This window comes from Opisthocomus hoazin, chromosome 3 (genome assembly GCF_030867145.1).
Source record: "Opisthocomus hoazin isolate bOpiHoa1 chromosome 3, bOpiHoa1.hap1, whole genome shotgun sequence".
Taxonomy (NCBI): domain Eukaryota; kingdom Metazoa; phylum Chordata; class Aves; order Opisthocomiformes; family Opisthocomidae; genus Opisthocomus; species Opisthocomus hoazin.
The window spans coordinates 70760965-70783159 of NC_134416.1; the positions used below are offsets into that span (position 1 = coordinate 70760965).

Consider the following 22195-nt stretch of genomic DNA (forward strand, 5'->3'; position numbering starts at 1 on the left):
AATTGAGTCTGTTGTTGAGTATAAATACCTTTCTTTTATTGGTGGTGGTGCCTCGGAGTTTAGTCCTTTAGTAAGATCTTGTCTTCTCTCCAAACTGAAGTGTTTTTCTTACTTGTCTTGATAGATATCTACCTAGCAGAGCTCGCAATCTTCCCCTCCTTTCTTAGCTACTTTTTGGCATATTACCCGGTTCTGGATCTGTTGCCCAAGCACCACCTTTGATTCTCATTCCTCTGTAAGTCTTCACATCCAGGTTAACTTTATAGCTTTTCACAGTCTTTCTGCATGGTAATTCTAATGTACATACCCATGCAGTTAAAATTTGTCCTCTTGTGTCTTAACTTACATAATTGTATTTCTAAATTCATGAGAATATTGTCTTGTAGTGATAGCAGTGCAGAAGGTTTACTGCTCTGTCCCTGTTGCCTGTCCATTTTTTTAATCACATCCAACAAAAATGATTTGTCTTTGCTTTCATAACAGAGTGCCATAAGCTGTAAGCTCTGTACTGTTGCTCAGATAGCCATCAGGTATTGATATCTACCGCTGGTCAATCTGCATTGGCAGCCTTTGTTGCCTGCTGACTAAGTTATGAAAAACAACACTGCTGGTGTTTCTCGCATGTTATCTTTAACACTCTGGAAGAATGCCTCAGAAAAATGTTTTTATTTGGTGTCCCACTCAGAATTCTCCAGTGCTGCTTTACAAAAACATGACAGAAGTTAAGCTGCTGGTTTTCTTGAGACCACAGACTATGTTACTGAAAAATACTGTCTTCTTTTTCCATGCTGTGCCATCTGGATATGTCCATTTGTTGCCTTCTTTTTGGAAATACATAAAATTAAGGGTCATCTTTCTGTCTGATGTTTGTATAGTACTTAGTCCATTGCAATTGTCAAAATAATCAAAATAAACAATAATGAAAAGAGCTCAATTGAATGCTGAAGAAGTAGATTGGGTTTGCAGGGGTGACAGTTATGCACAAACTGATTATACCTAATATTGAAACCCATGAAATACAGCAAAAATGGAACTCGTGACATATTTAGAAAGTAAACGTGAAGTAGAGAGAAACTCTAATCTGGAGATCCTCTCATAGTCACCTTCCTTTTCCGCCTTTCCAGATTCAGCAGTGCTTGGTTACATGAAAAACGTTGGGAAGATTTAAGGAGAAAAGAACAGAATAAGGTTCCATTAATATGGTGGAAGCAACTGCTTAGTACACTCTGTCTATTTTGTATCTCTTCTCTTTATGTATTCTTCATGGTAAGAGACATGACATTTATTTATACAACACTTTCCATTATTGCCTACAATTCCATTGTTCTTATTGCTGCAGAAAAATGCATAGCTTCTATTTCTTCTGTGTATTATGCTTAAAATATTAATATAGTATGACAGTTTAATTATAGCTAGTTTTACACCAAAACCACTTAAATTCCAAAGAAATTATACTCTTGAATGTAGGCAGAAAGAGGCCTAGAAAATTTTAGTTTATGTGGCCAAAAATTTCAAAACACAAATACTTTTAGACTAGAATATAAATATTGGCTTTGTCATTAAAAGATTCTTTACCATTTTGCAAAAGTAACACTTTTGATTATGGGGATGCGTTCTGGGGAACATCGGTGACTTTGAGCCAGGAGTTTTAGGGGTGATTTGTTTGATATGTTGTTCTTTTACAAGGCATGAAGATTAGCTTTCCACATTACATCAATAAATTATAGGCAAAGTGAAGAAGCATTTGTTTTCTTGTTCGTCTATTTTGTCCAAGCAGGTTTTCCTCTGGTGGAGTTAGAATTTCAGTAATAACTTGTGTGCATATCATCATTCATTTTTAGTCATTCTTAAAAGTGATTGTTGTAAAGGTGACTTCTGAATTTTTACAGTGGGCTCTATACTCCCTCTGCTGAGCAATTTGAGTAGACAGAAAGTAAGCATACTATCAGTTCGCTTTCTCCTGAGAATTACTAAAGCTAGGGAAGAACATAAAACTTCATTTTTCACTGTAATGGCTCAGATAAATGCTTTTGAATGCTTATTAAAAGAAGTGCTATTCATGCTTTGATTATTGTGGTTTGTGCGTGTAACAAGGGTAACTTTGTATTTGTAGTTACAAGATTCACATTTATTGATTTTTTAATGTTTTTAATAGATCACCTGTTATTGTAGTAGTGGCTAGATATAGTAATGACCTACAGTATGTTTCAAGCAGGTTAATTTTTTCTCTAGCAAAACACATCTAATTACTGATATCTAAAAAACTGCAGTTATTTTATATGTGAGACAGGCAACATAATTAGCGTTTACATACAGTATGCAAAGTATGTAAATGCTTAACTTCTGAAAACTTAATCAAGTATTAGGAGGTTTAAGTTGACACTGTTAGAACGTAAAACAGTAAGAAGTAATGAATGAGGACATTGCAGACTTGAGGTTACTACTGCAGTATTAATTTAGCCAGATGACACTTAGGAAGTATGGTTAAATATCACTCTAAATGTATTTATTTTTGTGTCTATTAAATAGAACATATAGAATGTACAACTTTGGTCAATTAATATTTGTATAGAAACCATAACTTTGGAATTTCCTGACTTTCTGCTTCTTGATTTATTGTTCTCAATGTTAGATATTCATTTTCTATGTAATAGTTACTGCATTTCAAATAATTCAAATACAAGTGATTTTATGGCCTATTTGTGTACCTATTGAAGTCAATAGGGAAAATTGCAATTAGTTTAGTGAGAAAGGGAGCAGGAACTTGCTTTAACAGTTAACAAGCTGCACTGATCACAATCTCTCCCTCCTCTTTCATAAGTACATTGTAAGATGTAGTGTGGCTCTGTATTTTCATGAGGGTTGTTTTTCTCAGTTATCATGTGTTAAAATCCACTCTAGCATTGGAAGTTAAACATCTCAGGACTACATTAATTTTTTTCTGTTGCACAGAGTTCCCATGACTTCGGTGAATTGTTCTGAATTATTGGAGATAGAACAGCAGACTTACTTCCTATAGTTTATTTAAGCTTTTGTTTTGACATTCTGCTTCTGCTCTAGATGTTTGATGTCCTGTATCCGGAGTTTCTGTTGTTTTATTGTTTACCATTTTGTTTAGAGATACCTCTTTTTTTTAGGAAAGTGAGGTTTAAAGTTTGTATTTCACAGGCCTTTATGATACTTGCCGTACGGAGATCTCTGTAACGCTAAGATAATGTTCATTTGTACCTGTTCTGTTCTTGTGCCTGAGAAAGTCTTGAAGAGAAATCTGCCTAGAAAAAAGGTGATGAGAGAAGAAATGATCAGAATACGAAGCTAGGTAGCTAGGGGCCGTATGTGAAAGTAATTTTGCAGTTTTTTTTGGAAAATGTGATGAAAAGTGAAGTTGTATCTATTAATGCCTATGTTGTATGATCAAATGACTGATCGCAATACTTTAAAAAAATTTTTAATTCATAATTAAGCCCATTACAAGTAGATGTATTCATTAGAAGTACTCTCTAATTTACTTCTATCGTGTCAGCTAGAGACCCTGACATCTCCTTTAGAAATACTCTGGTAATAGTGTGGTTTTAAAATGCTGAAAAAGTATTATAATGAAAGCCATAAGATTTACTTGTGCAAAAAGGGGAGTGTCCTCGGAGAAAAATACGAAGATACATATGTCATGTTCAACTTACATAATCAAGTAAGAAGATCTAGCTATTTTCGCAAAAGCCTGAATTAGTCTTTTGAAGATCTGTGTAAGGAGCCTCTTGCAAAACAGACTTGTAAAACTATGGGATATTTACCATAAATCTTGTACAATAATTAAGTATAAAAAAAACCCATGAAAATAGCCTACACTGTAATAAAAGTATGTGGTTGTAGAGCTATATTCTACTGAACAAGGACAGTTTATCTCCTTATTATAAGACAAAAAAAAAATTGTGAAGAGTATGTAGTCTTTCTCTTCAAATTAAGTATTTTTTAAATTTTATGTGTTTTTTTTTTTTTAAAGGAAGCTGCACCTACAGAATCTCTGCTAAACTGGCAAGACTATGAAGGACGAACTCCCCTTCATTTTGCTGTTGCTGATGGAAATGTGGCAGTTGTTGATGTCCTGACCTCCTATGAAGGCTGCAATGTGACATCTTATGACAACTTGTTTCGAACTCCCCTTCACTGGGCAGCCTTACTTGGTAAACTGGACAATGCTGAAGTCATTTGATAATTAATTGACTGTGGTGTTTAATCTTTGTCTCTGATTTTTATTTAATTCCAACCTTCCATTATGCTAACTAATCTCTTAGAACAATAATAGTTTCTGCTAGACCAGGATTAGAAGTTTGTCTGTAGACTGTTTTTTTTAGCTTCAGATTCTCCAAAGCACTGTAAAATGCATTACTTCAGCAGGCTATATATGCTGATGATTTAAGAACAATTAGAACATATTGAGAAGTTCTTGCATGTATAGCTTTGTTCACAATTAAAAAAACAAAAAAAACCAACCTGGTACTCTAGAGCAGTGGTGTCCAAAGTGGGGTGTGCACACCTCAGCATGTGTACAAGACAGTCCGTTGGGGTGCATGAAGAAAATATCAGAGCTTCTGTTTATTATTAATCTGAAAAAAAAAAAAAGAAAACTTTACTAATATTTAATATACAGATTGATGCTAACACCCTCACTTGGTCCAAATGTAAGATGGTCACATAGGGTTTGCGAGGTGCCTGAGGGAAATAAGGGCTCCATAACATGGAGAAGATGAAGTTTTTTTCTGTTCAGATTCCTACTCTGAGGTTCAGATGCTCTGTAAATTATAATCTTGCATATGTGAATTCTACACAGTTTGGTTTTACAGTTGCCAAACTGGATCTTTGCAAAACAGGTAAAAACCTGATAAATTATAAATAGTCTAAATACAGGGAAACGCAACTCATAAAATGACAGTCATAAAAATAATAAGATTTAGAAAATTGACCTCCTACTTTCCATTCTCTTTTGTGCAGGAAGGAAAAGAAACCACCATGTACTGAATAAAAAGAAAGAATCTTCAAACCCTTTCTCTCCCCTTTTAACAGGCTTCATCCCCATGACCCTTTGGGACACTGCAGGCAAAGAATGCCAATAAAAAAATCTGATTGCTCACTGGAGCGAGTTACTGCAAGTCCAGTGACAATATAAATATAGTTTGATTATGTTTATTTAAAAAAAAAAAAAAAAAAGAAGAAAGAGTGTTCTCAGATTTGCATTTGCATTCAAGTAGGGATATTGAATTTTCACAGAGAAATTGTGAAACATTTAAAGTGTCATAGGGTCGATCTCCCAAGTCATTATCACTTGGTTGTGTCCAAGAAGTTATTGTGTTTTGAAATTGATTGTATTTAATAGAGAGATTTTGTCTGTTGGAAAAATGGATTGTCTAATCAATGTGGAGTAAAGCGGGAAGATGTGCCAAGACCTCCAGAGTCCTTTGTGAACTTCCTGAGGTCTCCAGGTGGCATATGCTCGTGGGGAACTTCTGACTGGTGATCATGATTAATTAGGGTTCTGTTTTTAAGTTAGATCCTGGATGCTGTATATAGATCTCAAAGAGTCTAAATTAATGTTACTAAATAGGTTAACATTAGGAGGTTTTAAGCAGTGCGTGGATACAGCCACAAATACTCTCTTGAAGGTGATGGGTTGCATGTGACTACATCTTCGGGCATTGTTGATTCTGTTACCATTTGTGTAGATAAGTCTCAGCCAAGTTACATCTCAACTAAATAAAAGTAGTACAGAAATTACAGTTCTTGACCTCAAGAATTGAGTTTTAATGTTTACATTAATGTCCAAGTGAGATCCATCTTTCCACCAATTTATTTACTGCTGCACCCAATGCAAAATATTTTCGACTCCCTCAAGCCTTCCTTCTCGTAGATAATTTAGGTAGACCTCCTGTCCTGATTACAGAGTTTAATTACGCTCTTTTCTAATTGTGTGTCCTGAAAGTTCAGTCAACTTTTTTTCCAGGCTCAGTACTCATGTTTTTCTTGCTAGAACTGCACTTACTACCAACTTCTTCCAGTGCACCTCAATTCACTTCTTATAGTCTTGAGAAGGGAAGAGCATAGCAACATTACATCTCTTCTTTTTAGTGTTTTTCTGGTAGGAAGGGACAGAAGGTTGCATTGTTCTGGGTCCAGGCTTGTCTTAATGGCTGAAAAGGAAGAGGAGCCTTTCCATACACCCTAAAGCCCCTAGAAAAATATAATCCCCATATAGCTCTTCGTCCTTTTTGACCCAAGTTGACCATTTTCTCTTGTTTCTGATACTTCTGTATCTATAAAGCCCGAAAGTGCCATTCCACAAAAGAAGGCTTGTTTAGTCCTCTACCTCTTAGGTTTTTAAAAGCTACAGACCACAACTATTACATAGCTTCATTCTGTAATTGTTGGTATTTTCATTTTAAAAAGTCTACTGCTAGTAGAAATGTTTGCCTACTTTTTGTCACTTATTCTACAGTAATTCAGATCAACTGTGCAAAAGTAACAAGCTGCAAAATTGATTGTTTTCCACACACGCAAGATACTGGGAGACTTCTCCTGTAAAATCAGAGTATTGTTGTGATTTATGCCTTATAGTATCTCTCTTAAAATACCAAATCATTAGGATATTCTGTGAGTTGCATATGCCTACGAACGAAAGAATATGAACGGATCAGTTGACTTTAGTGGCAATATACTATATTGTGTCTTTTTATTCCTGTTTGTGGATAAGAAGTTTACCCATCCCCCCAGAATGATGTTATTTTAATCTAAAAACATTAAAATCTGTTTTGATGGAAGGAGTTGCGTATGTCAGTTTGTTGTTTATTGCAGACATGGCAGTTGGTAGTAGACTAGCGTCCAGATTCTGCTATACATATTCAGTTGAAATTCTAATAGAACAAAACCTAAGTAAAGAATTTGCACTTAATTTCTTTAAAGCAGCATGAGGTAGGGTGAATTTGTCAATGTTGGTTTAGCCTATCTTTTAATGTAGATGGACAAATGCTCATTGTCATCAGTCTGTGCTCACTTTACTGCTTCTAACTGACCTCTCGCTCAAATGCAGCATCTCAGCTGAGTTATCAGAAGCTTTTTCTGGAAATACTCAACTCAACTGCTGGTTTCTTTGTTTAGGGAAGTGCTTTAGTGATTTCTTTTAAAAGATATAGAAAATCTTTCCACACATTCCTGTTCACAGATGCCTCTCAAAAATGAGGATACAGTGTGGAACTGGAGCGCTATTGGGAAGAAGGTGCATGCCAGGCTTAATAGTTCAAATATCAAGTCTTGGGTTACTCTCTTATGTTTAGCCTATAATGGCTACAACATAAACACACTATTATTTATTGAAATCCGTTCATTTTCTTCTGGTTTTCTTTTTTGTTTTGTTTTGTTTTTTTAATAGGGAAATGTTTAACTTGAGGATTCAATACATATCTGGTTTTATTGTATTATTTTTCTCAGGTCATGCACAGATTGTCCATCTCTTATTAGAGAGAAATAAGTTTGGAACGATCCCATCTGATAGTCAAGGTGCGACACCCCTACATTATGCAGCGCAGAGCAACTTTGCTGTAAGTAGCACATACCCTAAATGTGAAATAAATATATTTTGCTGAAGTATTTATAATGTAATGAAGTGTTTGAGTTGTTTTTAAAATAATAGAAACACAGTGTTGTCTGCACAAGCTTAATTCAGAGTCTTCCTATGTTCTGTGATATAAATATGGTTAATTTCAAACTATTCAAAATAGATTTTAAAAAAATAACTTGCTGTACAAAGAAAATCCCTTTGATCTATATGCTTGCATCAGAACACATGATAGTCATTTAAGTACTTCAACAGAAAGGAGAATGGCACCTACTATTTTACAGGGCGCTCATTATAGCAAAATATGAGAAGTTACAAGGTATCTAGAGTAAGATTACCTGTATGAATATTTACACAGCTGCTTCAGTACCAGTCAAACCAGTCTTTGCCTTCAAGAAGGTGATTAACTTGTTAATATTTGCTGTTATGAATGAGCCATTGTCTCACAAAGCATGGCTAAGGAGCGAGTACCTTTTGTCACAATTCTTCATTAACACTGTATTTTTTGAAGTTTTTTAAAGGTTTTAATATTCTAAAAATATTTTTTGTTTCAGACAACAAAAATAAGGGGTTTCTTAGCTAGCCTAATTCTTATATTTTGGTAGAATAGGTAATAGATAATAGATACAGTAGAGCTAAGTATAAAACTCAGCAATTTAATGATAGCTGGTCATAGGTGTTATTATAGAAGTATTTCTCAAGCACTGGAACTTAAGAAGGCTTTTTTCATGGCTGCTCTGTCTCTCGTAGTTGGATTATGCCATACATAGTAAGCTAAGAGTTCCGATCTAAGGTTTTTTAATGTATTATTCATAACCTCCATTTACAAAAAAGGGTTACTTAGTGCCTAATTAATGTAGTTATGTAGAGCATACTGTGGTATTTTGGTAACAGGGATACTAAATGGATCTTTCTTGCCTACCCACATGTTAATTTTAACAAAACAAGTAAAACTTCAGTGCCCTTGAGAATCATTCAAGTTAACAAATCCAGAAGTCCTACTGAAAGAGGGAACTGACCAATGTGTATTAATAGCACAGCTGTCACCCTGTGTTTCCCTGAGAGACTGAGTTGTGGGGGTTTTTGCAGGTGGTCTTAGTAAGACCGTACAGATATTTTTTAAATTCTGATTTCGCTGGAGCATATCTCTGTGTCCAATTTATGCCTTTTTAGAGAATTTTTTACTGATGCTGGTTGTTGTCCATTATGTGGTATGTACAATTTGGGTCTGACTCATGTCTAAAATATTTATGTTGTAAAATCCTTTCTTTCTAGTTTGAGTCAAACTCATGGGAAAGAGAATGTTTTTATTTATAGTCTGGTGATTATCTCCACATGCTTTTATCTTTTTTTCTGTTCTGTATTGATACATTCATAAAAAATGATTTTTCATTACTGGCCTTCTTTCTCTGGGCTTGATTCAGTTGTATGAAACATCTTCATTATGTTGCTGCCTTTTGATCCCAGCAGCCAGCCAAAGTATGATACTGTTTAGGTTTTTTCTGGGGAAAGAGTAGGTGATGGAATCAGACATTCTTTTGTAATCTTGTGTACTTACAATGAATGTACTGTTTCCCATCTATCATGAAGAATCGAACATGAGAGTCTGATTCAGATCTGCAAGCCTCCTTTAGCCGGTGATGTATCCAAGAGCCCCTGTTTATGCATGCCTAAATTATGTCTGGAGCTCCTCTCTTTTTTACCATTCTGGTTGTTTCTGAACACCACTGTTTGCCTTTTTTCTCGATGACATACAATTTCTTCAGTTAATTCCCACCACTGCATTCCCTATACGTAGTCAAACAATTGAGTGGAGACACATCCATGTTTGTTTTGGCAGTAGCATCTCCTTATTTATGGTTTGAGAGCCGTGTTGTTGTTCTGTTCAGTCTGCCCAAGTTTGGATAGGCGTGGTACATTAAAATGCAATGTTTCTTAGTCCCTAACAAGAAGAAGAAGAAAGTTGCTTCCTTTGTGTTTATTATAAATTTCATTGCTTTCAGTTTTACTTAACTTGGTATCTTGTTCTTTGCTCTTTTTTTCTGTGGGTTACTTACTCTAACGTGTCATTTTTGTTTTTTAAAGACTGAAGAGACTTAGCTGACACTTAATTTAGGTGAAGAATTTGTTCTCTAAGACTAACTTATCCCCACTGATTATAGAAGGAAAGGTTCTGGAAGCAGAGAAGTTACCTAATATAACCACCCCAACAGCTTGCCTGAAATTTAGATGATTTATGTATCCCACAGAAAGTCCAAATAAACATCCTTTTAAAATTTTTGAACTTCATGTGTGAAGGCAGCTGCTTTATTAGTATTGATTTTAGTATGCAGAATGCAGGACTAAATATATTTTTTTTTTCCTGAAATTTTTCAGAGATGTCCAAGGCAATGTACTTCCCTTTCACATACTTGTATAGACTGATCTAGTAAATGAAATGTGGATATCCCTGTCTTATTTTTGAATGGTCAAAAATAATATTTAGTGGTTTTTAAAGTTTCTTTATAGCACAGAATGAAATGATCCAGGTTTACTTCTCTCCTTTACTGTTGTTTTTCAGCTTTGCTGTTTTTCATTTTGTTTTCTCCACTCTCTTTGATAGAGATAAAATACATATGATTTTTCATGACAAAATACATGTAGAAATAAACTGATTGATACTTCCTGTTTTCTGGTTTCTTAACCATCCTGTTCTAATTTAATTTAATTTTGTTTTCAAGTTGTTATGACTTCATTTTGGAAAATGACTCTTATAGCACTATGGGATTTTCTTCCACTTTTTTGCCATTAAAAACTCTAGGAAAAAAGAGTGGTTGAAAGAAAGGTTACTTCTCTAAAGCTTAATGGAAAAAATAAAATTACTTATTTATGTTTGTAGGATGCGTGCCTCAGTATTGAAAAGGTCCAGCCTGCATACTGCTTTTCACTTTGCAAGATGTCAAGCAGTGCAGAGTACTGGTCGGGTGCTGAGTTCCTGGCCTAATGAGTAGCTGTTTGTCTGAGGTGTAGCAGTGGTCAGTGTGAGTGTACAAAGCTATAAACACATGCTGGTTTGTGTGAAAGGCTTAATGCTTCCTTTCCTCATTATTACTGGCTGGACCTTTTTTACAATAAACTGATAGTTCAGATATGGACCCAAATTCATGAAGCTGTTAGGATTTGAGATCACATTAACATAAGATAAATGAGAAATTTCCTATTTCTCTAGAGGGATGAAAGTAGCAGTTAAAAAAAAATCCTAACAGTAGGACTTGGGCGTTTAAACGCCTTTGTGATAATAAGCATCTGATTTCTGATAGCCAAGGAATTCTCATTCTACCTAGAGCAGTGATAGAGCTATTTTGGGGTCGCATGGGGGAAAGGATAAAGTAGTGTTAATACCAAACTCTAAAAATAAAATACAATTTGCAGTTTTTATTGGCTAGCCTATCAGTGGCTCTTGAGAGATGCTTATCAGCTGTTAAATATGCAGTCTTTGTAAGGCATTGGAAAGAAAAGGGGAAATTTTCCCCTCATTCTTTTTCTTGCAGTAGTGATTTCTTCTCCCTTTTGCTGTGTGGCTTACTAAGAATTTAGCAGCAGGGTAAACAAGCGGACTTGTTTGCTGAGAGCTAAACACAAACACAGCATTTGAAGAAATAATTTTTTTTGCTTTGATTTAAATAGAGATTTCAGTCTAACAGTTACAGTGGAAAGCCTAGACTCAGGTGTTTCTTAATCTTTTTGATTTATAGCATTTCAGTAATTAGTAACCTGTTGATATTATTAAATATCAGGAAATACATGTATGTTGCTCCAAAAGTTCTTCTTTTGGAATAGTCAAATTATTAGAGTTTGGCAAACTAAAATATTTATGTGTGCGGTCATATTTAGAATGGGAGCAAAAAAATGTCTCAGGAGAATATTTTGAAGGAACATTATTTTAGCATCACAGTATTACAGTAGTATTTTGATGAGCCGATAATATTTTTCCAATTTCTTTCTTCACATTGACTGCAGTTTCTTTTAGTTTTTTATGATGAACACATTATGTTTGACACTAAAAAGAAAAAGGTATGAAATAAGTGACAGTATTAAACTCATCGTTGAGGATGCGCTGTGAACATTGATGAGGAAAAGGGCATAGCAGAAAATACAGAGCTCCTGTTGAGCTATTACTCTACATGTACATAAAAAGGAAAAATGACGCTTTGATTCACTTTCTAAACAGCTAAATGAGACACAGTAGTTTCTTGTTGTTACAGAATCCTTTTAATGTTAATTTCAATAGTGTGTCTTTTCAGGAAACAGTTGAAGTATTTTTGAAACATCCTTCTGTAAAAGATGACTCAGATCTTGAGGGAAGAACATCCTTCATGTGGGCAGCTGGCAAAGGCAGTGATGATGTCATTAGGACTATGCTGACATTAAAGTTGGATATTGATATCAATATGACAGACAAATACGCTGGCACAGGTAAGATGCTTTACAATAAGGAATCGCTGGACGTTTCTAGTTAGTGTGATTTCCACCAAATAAAAAACATTGTTAGAAGCTATATTAATCTTTTCCTGGATGTGTACCTTAATCCTGAAAATATTTCTGCATTAGTTTGTGTGAGTTGCTTCTTTGCCTTCTTATGGGAAGCAAACAAATCTTTCCTGCACAGATTGGACGAGATCATTTGAAACAGCAAGAAGAAGAAATGTACTGCTATGCTGCTATTTAGTTAGATCTGTAATCCTGGGAGAGGAAGAGCTGTTCTGTATTTTGAAGAATAAAATGAAATGTAATTGTATAAAAAGCTGTTTAAAAAATTAATGTTAAAAAATGAATAAAGTGAAATATAATTGCATAAAAAGCTGTTTAAAAAATTTCTCAGTAAATAAATACTTTGAAACAATATAGAGCAAAATAACCGGTAAAGTGGCTAAATTATTATCATGCAAATCATAAGTACCATAGTTATTTGTAAAGGTAGTGTGATAAAGATTAGAGCTATTGCACTTCTGTTGTCCAAACAAGAGATTAAACTTGGTAACCCCCCAAGTCTATCATCTTATTATCGGCCTGAAGCAAAAGACAGGTATGCCAAACAGTGTTTCAGAATTCAAGCATGCAAGTCACGAAATTAAAAATTTCCTATAGCAACGATGACTTTATCTGCTTTAATGAAAAATTGTAAGAATTTGTGGTAGAAATATTTTACCTATGTAGTACTTTCAAGAAAAATAGAATAACAGTTCTGACAGAGGGACAGGTGTTGAAAGGTATATGTATTCAAGAGTGCTGGAAATACAAGTAAATCCGTGGAGCCGTGTAGTGTGCTGATGACCTCTGAATAAAAGAGGAGAATGTGGATATGTTGGGCATAAATTGGAGGGGTTTGGTAGCAGGGCTGTGCAAGGGTAACCTGTATGGGAAGAGGTCGTGAACTACCCTGTGCCAGTCACGGCAGGGTCACAAATTTAGAAGGCAAGTGCAAAAGCGTACCCGTATGTGTAAGTAGCAAAACGATAGCCAAGCTGATAGTCAGAGCACACACCCATGAATAATACAGTAGAGGGCATTTCTCCTGAAAAGAAAACTGTTATTTTAAACAAAGAAGAATGTATATTGCGATGTTTGTTCATGTAAATTTTAATGTATTTGTTTTAAAGCATACTCAAGCATTATCTTTTGGCTGCACACACACACAAACTAACCTAAGCTGCGTGCTTAAATTTAGGGAACTAGCAGTGTAGATCTATCCCAACCAAGGAACAAAGATACAAGTTTAGCAGCTTTTCTCTTTCCAGATCACACTCTGAATTGCATACAAATGGTAAATAAATGCAATGTCAGTGTTGTGTGGTTCAGGATTCAAAAGACTGGATGTATGAATATTACTTTCACATAAAAGAAATTTAAATTTTTATTTCCTTTGGCTGTGTGGGGAGTCTTGGCACAAAAAGCCAAATACAGTTACCATAAAATTCTATTTAAATATCTAAATTCTTGCTTTCCTTACAAATTAACACACAAAAAAATCAGTTTTTCCAAGTTATGCTAGTTTGTAATTTTTGAGCTTGAGAACAACAACGAAAATCTCAGTCCTCATGTGATGACTTAACAAACTACAGACTCTACAATTTGAGTCATTTCATCTTTTGTTAGTCTCACCTAGATTTGGTCCTTCCTGACAGTTCCCTTTTAAGTACCTCCCAGTATTTGTTTCAGACCTTAAGGTGCAGTAGTGTTGTAGTTGCTGTGCAAACCTCCTTACAAAGGGTTTTCTTCTTTGCAGACAGTAATCACATACTGTGTTTCTGAGATTACTCAGGTGTGGATTTCATGCTTGAATAATTCAGGTGGTTGGGCTTGCTGTCTTTCTGTCTTAAACCTTTCATAGCAGTGATGTGTAATCACCTTTTAATCTTTTGTTGTAGGGCTTTTAATCCAAGGAAATGACTGGATTTTCCGTTTACTTGAAACTTCTGTTGTGTAGAACAGACTAACAGGCGTAAAGTGGGGAGCTATGCTGTTCGTGGGTTGCTGTCGAGCGATCCAGATTTTACCGTTGTGTGAGCATGTGCAGTAGGATGGGCTTTGTTATAGTGAGCTGCAAACTTAAAAGGAAGCCCACCAGTATATCACTCTCTGATTTCAGACCTGTTTTTTTTTTTTCCCAAAGGTTCTTAATCATTCCCAAGTTTTGGTGAGGGAAAGGTAGCGTTGTACTCTGACAGGAAACTATGCAGTAACAGAAAATAGCGTACATGCCGCCGTGCCCAGGATACAGTTGCTGAGGAGAGTTCACGGTTGTGTTTTTCTGACTTTTGTGTGCAGACTCCGTTAAGCTCAGTTATAACGTTGCATTAACGCAGCCTTTTGCATTTACTTAAAAAGAGCAAGCTCTCCATTCAGCTTTACTAGAACATGGAGACTCTCCCTATTGTGTAGGAGAATGACACCAAGGGAAAGGAATTTCCCTGTTCTGGGAGATCAGCGCTGCAGGAGCATTACAGGGGCAGCTTTATAGCTCTGCCGTCACTGCCTACAATGGAGAGGGCTCTGGCTGGCGGCGGAACAAAGAGCCTATTGTGCCCAGCTGGCCGAAGAATCTCTTCAGTCACCGTGACTCCATCACAGAAAATTTGGCTTACAAGAAAATATTGAGCACAAAGTGCGAAACAAGATGCCTGCGTCAGAATGAGTGATAGGGGGGGAAGAACCGGCCAAGCTGACACAGCAGCTCTTTTTCTATTGTATTGTTATGCACACCCCATGTGTCATCTGACGGAGTGGTTTACTGCCTTTGGTTTCATAAGCAGTGCAGTACAAAAACCAGAACCTAGAGTTTACTGTGAGGTCAGACCATGAAAACCAGGCCTGTCCAAATGTACAAAGTGGTAGAGATCTCATTCTTGTCAAATTTCAACTGGTAGCCACCCCCTTGCCTAGCTACTGCAGATCTTGCTATTTACAGATACTTTTCATGAGTGCCCCTGTGCTTTTTAGCTGCAGCAGCTGGACATCAGTGTCATCTTAAAGGCGTGATTTCATTTGCTAAGGCAGTACTTCTCATAGCATATCTGGCTGTGACCCCAGTTCTTGTAGGAGATGCCTCGTTTTTCTGTATTGCAGTTCCAGTTACTACTGCTAATTTTGAGCATTTGTTCTAAGGCGACGCAGCTCAGCTGCACTTGGTTCATGGGCAGTAGGAAAAGCCTGCGCCTTTTAGTAGCGCCTGTGTAGCAGGTTACGCTGGGTTGCTGGTTCATCAACTGTGTGAAGCTGGTACCAGTGGTAAACAGTATCAGGCAAATAGAAGAAGCCTGACTGTTTTGATATGCTGGCTAGGGTTCAAGTAGCAACCCCTTCTAACGCTGGCCATGGTGGTGTGCCTTTCTGTAGAATGCCTCTGCTGGGTCCTGACCCTGCCCGTTTTAACGTTAAACAAGGAGAGACATGTAGGTACTGTTTACAGCCCCACGTTTCGCTTGCTTGAGCAGACTGACTTCTTACCAAGGATGAATACTTGTGAAGTTTAATGGGGAAACAGGAATTCACTTTACCAAATGCACGTTTATGAATTGTGCTGTTTTGTATTTTTATTCGAAATTATTTTGATTATGTCATCTGTGAAATACTCTATATGTAAGGCAGGATGAGAATGTTGATTACCTGATTCGGTTGCTGACTATAGGAAATAATCCAAAGCCTTTTGAAATAAATTGTAAGTGAAATCACGAATATGCGTGTCCTCCATTGGTTTGAAATCTCATTGCTGTGTGTAGTTTGCCTTTCCTTCAAAAAGAACACTGACTGGTTGCGCTGGCATTTCAGCATTTTCCTCAACTCCAGCTGACAGTGCCAGCAGGATGCTGTGTGAGCCCATAGCAGCTTCAGCTGTTGGGCACCACGTTGTTACCTCTGAGGTCTTACCCTGCTGAGGCAGCTCTGTGTTGTTTGTTGGTTCGGACTTGGTGAAGTCTGCACGCGTTCAAAGGTGAGAAGGCAAAGAAAACTACAGAAGAGTAGGAGTCTGCAGAATCAACTTTGCATAGTTTTCATACAGCTGAACTTCATAAATTGTAGGGATGAGACAAAATACAGTATCTGATCTGTCCATCATCTTTTGTCTGAAGAAAATAAGGAGCTGCAGATACTGTGTGAGATGTGATGGCCTTGCTATGTAATTTTGTGTAAAATTTTCTCCAAGTAATTACAAAAAAAACCCCAGCTGAGTGGTTATCTGATTTTAATTGAGGCAGCTTTGATTATTTGGAAGGGAAAAAATATATTTTTAGGAAAACATCAGAGAAATAATGAAAGCTTGCTTTCATTGGGGTGATGTAAAAAATGCCGCAAAACAGAGGCGGAAGTAGATCATGTTACGTTCTCTAAATCAGAAGCTGCTAACCTTCCACAAATCATCAGTATAAGCCAATTTTAGTGGTCTGAAGGTTAAAATTCCAATTTGTACAAGTCAAAACCATGCTTCAGGGCTAGCAGTTTTTCTGCTTATTGCTCTATTGCTTGTATGGCAAGGAAATCTGGTTAGTGATCCCTGGTTATGATTCTTCAGTTTCTTATGGTTGAAAAGCACTTTTTTTCCCCCCAAATGGTTGCAATTAATTTTTATTTTGACTGTTCTAGTTGTGACTCTCCAAAGCTCATGATATTGTGATTTCTTTATCCTGCTGCTTTATTCTTCTAGCGTTACACGCTGCTGCCCTTTCCGGCCATGTCAGCACAGTGAAATTGCTGTTGGAACATAACGCCCAGGTAGATGCTTTGGATGTCATGAAACATACCCCGCTTTTCCGAGCCTGTGAGATGGGACACAAAGAAGTGATACAAACACTCATTAAAGGTCAGCTGTTACGAATTCACAAACCTGTTCAGAGGTCTGGTGCTACTTTCTGGGGGACTGGGAAATAAACAGCCCAGCTGAGCAAGAGGTGGGGTAGAAAATGACTTCTCTAAAGCAGGTTTTGTCTGCAGGTACCCTTTGTGGAACACCTGTAGTAAATGTAAAAGATTATCAGAGCATTGTGCAATGTGTTTAGAAGAGGTAGACAGAAAATTTTCAGAATTGGGATAGTTCTTTTCACAGCTCTTTTCTGCTGAAGCCTTTTCAAGTATGTTCTATAGCCTCTCAAATCACCTCTTCCTGCAGCAAGTATTTGGTTTTCTCTCTTTTTTTTTTCCTCCAGTAAATAAGACCAAACTAAGCTTTCTTCTCCTTTGTGAGAAAGCTTTTTTAGTCATCTTTGAAGACTTTTTGACTATTTAAATGAATCTTATTTTTTAATGAAGGTAGCTATCACAAATCCTAAGTCATTAATATTTTCTTGTGGTTGTTTTTTATAAGCAGTATTTTATTTGTAGACAGAAGTAAGATTTAACAACCTATACAGTTTTAGATCACTGTAAAAACTCTGCTGAAGTATGGTGAAAGGACAGTGGTATCTTAGATGCAAATTTCTGTCATTTTAGCTTTACAGAAAAGTTGTAAGTTGCTGGAAGCAGTCTCCCTTCTACCTGAGCTATTATACCATTTATGGACAGTTGAACTATCCAGAATAACAAGTTGCAAGTTTTCCGTCAACCAACCTTTCTTACTGAGAAGCGTGCTTCCCTCTGGGATCTGCTGGGCATATTTTAACCTCCTGTTAAGCTCTTCCTCCCACCCCCCACCGCCATTTAGCTTTTGTAGATGTATGAAGTTTGATTATCAGAATCTGAGTTACGTTTAATATTTTGTGATGTAGACAATCATTGTTGCTGGTTGGTTCAAGTTTTTATATTTGTGGAATTTTATTTTGTAAGGAGTTTTTACATCTTACGAGAACACATAGAGAAATCTGCATAAAAGAGTCTTAGCATGCTTGAATTTAAAAAAAATCAAGCTTTTTTAAAAGTAATTCTTACACTGTGACTATTTTGTCTGCTTTAGAGATTTAAAAAGATATTTCATCTGAAGTCTAATTTTCAAAAGTGAGTTTCTTGTTAAGAAATAAAAATTTCACTGAAAATTAATATGCCTGAAACAAATAAAGTCTAGGTTTTTCAGGGGCATTTGACAAATCTGGAGATTCTAAAGCATTTGAGAGAATACTCACAAGCTCGTAAAAAAGTTAGATGCCTGACCCTCACTGAAACGATCTCATTCCCAATTCATTTTGATTTAGACTTTAGGACTTGAGTAGCAAAGTTGAAGTTACTTCCAGAAATATTTCTCTGAATTGTCAGTTCACCAAATAAGTTCTAGTTGAACATAAACATTTTTTTCTTTTAATAAAGAAATATTTTCTTTTTATGTTCAAAAATGTATTTGTTTTTACAGGAGGAGCAAGAGTCGATTTGGTGGACCAAGATGGCCACTCACCCCTTCACTGGGCAGCCCTGGGAGGAAATGCTGACGTATGCCAAATCTTAATAGAAAATAAAATCAACCCTAATGTGCAGGATTATGCAGGTAGAACGCCTCTGCAGTGTGCTGCTTATGGAGGTTACATTAACTGTATGGTCGTGTTACTGGAAAACAGCGCAGATCCAAATATTCAGGATAAAGAGGTATGTTGTTCTTCACCGGGCTATTTAATTAACTTCAGAATAACGATAAGTCCAAACATTTTTATTTTCTTCAATGTTAGTCTCTTTTCTGGCACATAGAAGCATCTTTGCTGCTGTTTATCACGAAAGGAAATGCATCCTGACATAATTTTCCCTATGGCTTCACTAATAAAATCTTGAATGAAAAGTAATATTTTAATATGCAGTGTGAATTAAAGATTCATATGTTTCCATATCACTTTTGACTTTTCCTTGTCAAAATATGATCTTATGAGGAGTCATATTAATCATCTTATGTCTTAACTTCTATCATTCCTTATTAACAGCTGACATGGGAATGTGATTTTATAGTCTATGATATGTTTCTTCAGCATGGAGATAGAGCAAGTAAGATATTGCAAGTAAGAGTGCACAAGAACTGTGTCAATTATTTAGCCACATAAATATCCACATACATATCACTCTTCAAGGTGAAAAAAAAAAAGAACACTGATTAGTTTATATGCTCTTTTGTGCCAGTATTCAAGCAGTAGGTGAAATTAGGAGCCAGAAAAATTGTGCAACATATAACAGATTTCTTTGTTACATGACATAATTTCTCGGAAATTGGTAGAACTTCATCAGTTAAAAGAATTTCAACCAATTTGTTAAACTTTTCTGTTCGTTGTAGGGCATGGATAATTCCAGGTAATGGAAAAGTGGTTTTTATTATGAGCTCTACAGCACATGCTGGGGAGGTTTTCCAACGTGCTCTGTATGACGTCAGCTCGAGTACAGCTGACCATGCCAGCTCCACCTATTTCACACAGAGATACCACAGCATGCTCTTCAGCCCTCGGGGTTCAGGGGGCGGCTTGCCGGCACAGAAATCAGCATGTCTCCATGCTTTTCTGTGGCACACACCCTTCTAGGTATTTCCTTCATTTGGAGTTCAGAAAAGCAAGGGGCAGGCGGAAGGCATGGCCAGGAAGTGAAGTGGAATATCTATTTTTTGTTGATAGCAACAGAGCTTGAGATATCTGCATTGTGGTGCTGTGATCCCGGTCCCGAAAGTGGTCATAGATGAGCTGGGTGCACAGAGTGCAGCTTGGGAGTTGGACTTCTGCTTCGTGTGAGAGACAGTAGACTTCTGAACTCAAGCTCGTTTCGAAAGCACAGCTGGAGGCCTTCTTTGTTTGCCTGCGCTGATAAGCTTTCCTCTGGTTTTGAATTCTGTAGTAATTCTTTCAGTCTTGTCACAGTGTTTTGGAGCAGCCTAGAAAACAGTCTGAACTACAAAGGTGGATGAGAGCTGCTGCAGACCTGGAAGGCATAGCTGCAAAGAACTCAGCTCTAGAGCTAGTCTCCTAATGCTGTTTTTCAGCTGCTTTAGGTGAAAAAGCACCGGTGTTACAATCTTGTTTAATAATAAAAAAAAGCTACTTCATTTTTAAGTGCTGTATTTTTTTATTTTAACAAGGAAGTTTATTTAGAAGAATTAGTTTGTCCTTCGTGTCCATAAAAGCATTGAATTACAGTATAGTTTGGGGCTAATATTTATTTTTTGTTCTGTTCTGTTGTTCGCAGGGAAGAACTGCCTTGCACTGGCTCTGTAACAACGGCTACCTTGATGCTATAAAGTTGCTGCTTGGTTTTGATGCTTTCCCTAATCACATGGAGAACAGCGAGGAGAGGTATTGCTTGTGTGAATGCATTACTTCAGATGGCTAAAGGGCCACCTACTCATTTAAATATGTGAAGTGTTCAGATGTTGCCAGAGAATCATGATCTTGTATCTAAAAGGGGTGCTGTAATCTTGGGCTTCAGTGTAAGCAGCTTTTTTAACGTGAAAATTCTCTTTAAGTAAGGCATTGCAGCTTGAACTGTTCATACTTTTGAACCTTGAACTTACAGAGATTTCTGTGAGTATTTACTCACTCTAGTCTTGTTTGAAATATTAAAGATTTTTTTCATTTCTCTGAAGTTGACAGTGGATGTGTACGGACAAAGGATCAAAAGGCATTTCTGCTGCTGTTGGAGTAGACTGGAATTTTTCTGTTTGGTAGGAATACAGTGAGAAGAAAGAAAAAGGGAGACATGTAATGTTATGTTTTCAAATAGTGATTACAAATTACCTGGTGGTTAACTGTATTTGAAAGGCCTAGTTAAAAAAAAAATTCCTCGTATAATCATAAAGAGACAGTACATTTGCATCTCTTTTCTTTGTCTTTCATTGACATATAAATAATAGTTTTTTGAAAGTGATTTGGGTTTCGGAGTTTGAATTAGTCACCTGACCGTGAAGATAATTACTATTAGCAGAAATTTATAATACCTTTTTTAGAGTAGGTGACCTCCTCATGATTATAAATAAAATGATGATCAGTATGCCATATAAATTTGAATATTTCAGCATTTTAAATAACTGAAGGACTTTGAAACCCCATATTTCAGTGCTAAATTTGAGACTTCCATACTTATCCCAGTTTTTAATTGCTTTCTTCCCCTATCATTTCTCTTTTGTTCTCTACTCTAAACCATTCAGATCTCTCTTCCTTTTCTGTTATTTTTTATTGAGAAACACAAATGAAAGTATAAGTAGTTCCTAATTAAGTAGTACCAATGCTCTCTTTAGTAATTTTTGATAGAAAATGAAATAAACAGTTGTAATTAAATTACTTTTAATAAATAAAATTAAAAGCCAGTATTTCACCAGAAAGGAGGCTGCTATTTTCCTTACTTTGTAGAAATGTACTAATGATGCTCAAATGTCAGGAAAAGACCTTAGCTGTGGTTTTACTATAGTCATTCAGTTAGTATCCATTTTTATTTCCCTTCTGGCATTAATATATGTTCTCATGTATAAATCTAGATTACTCAGACTATAATTAGCGGCATTCCAAATGTCAGCCCTTAAGCACTAGTCAGTGTGCAGAACAAAAATGATCCCCAACATTTCTAGATGAATCAGTCTTTAAATGTAATTGTCCTAAAAGAAATTATATATATTGTGTATAAAAATTGCACAATTACCTCTTAATAAACATCTACAAAACTTTGTTTTATTGTTAAGAGATTGGAAGTTTGAAAAGTGGAAAAATCAAGTCGAGTCTTGTAAGAGAGAGTAAAAATAACCTCATGGATATGGTTCATCCGCAATTGGGTGAAATTGTTTTTTAATCAGTAACAATTTCACCAAATAGTGATTTTTTTTCCAATATACTTATAGAAAGAAGCTCCCCTGCTTTACTTTCTTAGAGTGCAATATGAGATACCAGTTCAAAATTCAAACATAGTGGTTAAAACTAAGTAGATTTGTGAAAAGATGGAGCTGAGATTGCAGCTAGGATTTTAAGCTGCCCACTTGTTTGCAGATACGTGATCAAGTGCTAGTCTGGAGCGTGGTAAGTTGGTTGTCCTTTCCAAATTTATTCTGGAATCCAACTTGATGTCCTGGGTGCCTCCTGTGATGCCAGACTAGCTGCCGCTTGACCAACTTCATGCTAAATTACATATAACAGCTGATGGCTGATGTCTTCTTTGCGTGTTTTCCTGTGAAGCCAGCTTGAT

General features: G+C 36.3%; 1 protein-coding gene across 7 annotated transcripts in view; it reads left to right on the top strand.

Annotated features, from left to right (window-relative positions):
- The window catches only part of INVS (inversin), a 108569-nt gene that overhangs the window by 59618 nt on the left and 26756 nt on the right, over positions 1–22195 (top strand). For 5 of the 7 annotated variants that reach the window (XM_075416620.1, XM_075416621.1, XM_075416623.1 and 2 more), the window contains 6 exons: positions 4001–4181; positions 7477–7586; positions 11887–12058; positions 16785–16940; positions 18417–18646; positions 20213–20319. In XM_075416620.1, coding sequence (XP_075272735.1) covers positions 4001–4181; positions 7477–7586; positions 11887–12058; positions 16785–16940; positions 18417–18646; positions 20213–20319 — 956 coding nt within the window. Of the gene's footprint in view, positions 1–124; positions 236–1124; positions 1267–4000; positions 4182–7476; positions 7587–11886; positions 12059–16784; positions 16941–18416; positions 18647–20212; positions 20320–22195 lie in introns of all 7 variants that reach the window. The other 2 variants (XM_075416625.1, XM_075416626.1) reach the window with 2 other exon arrangements.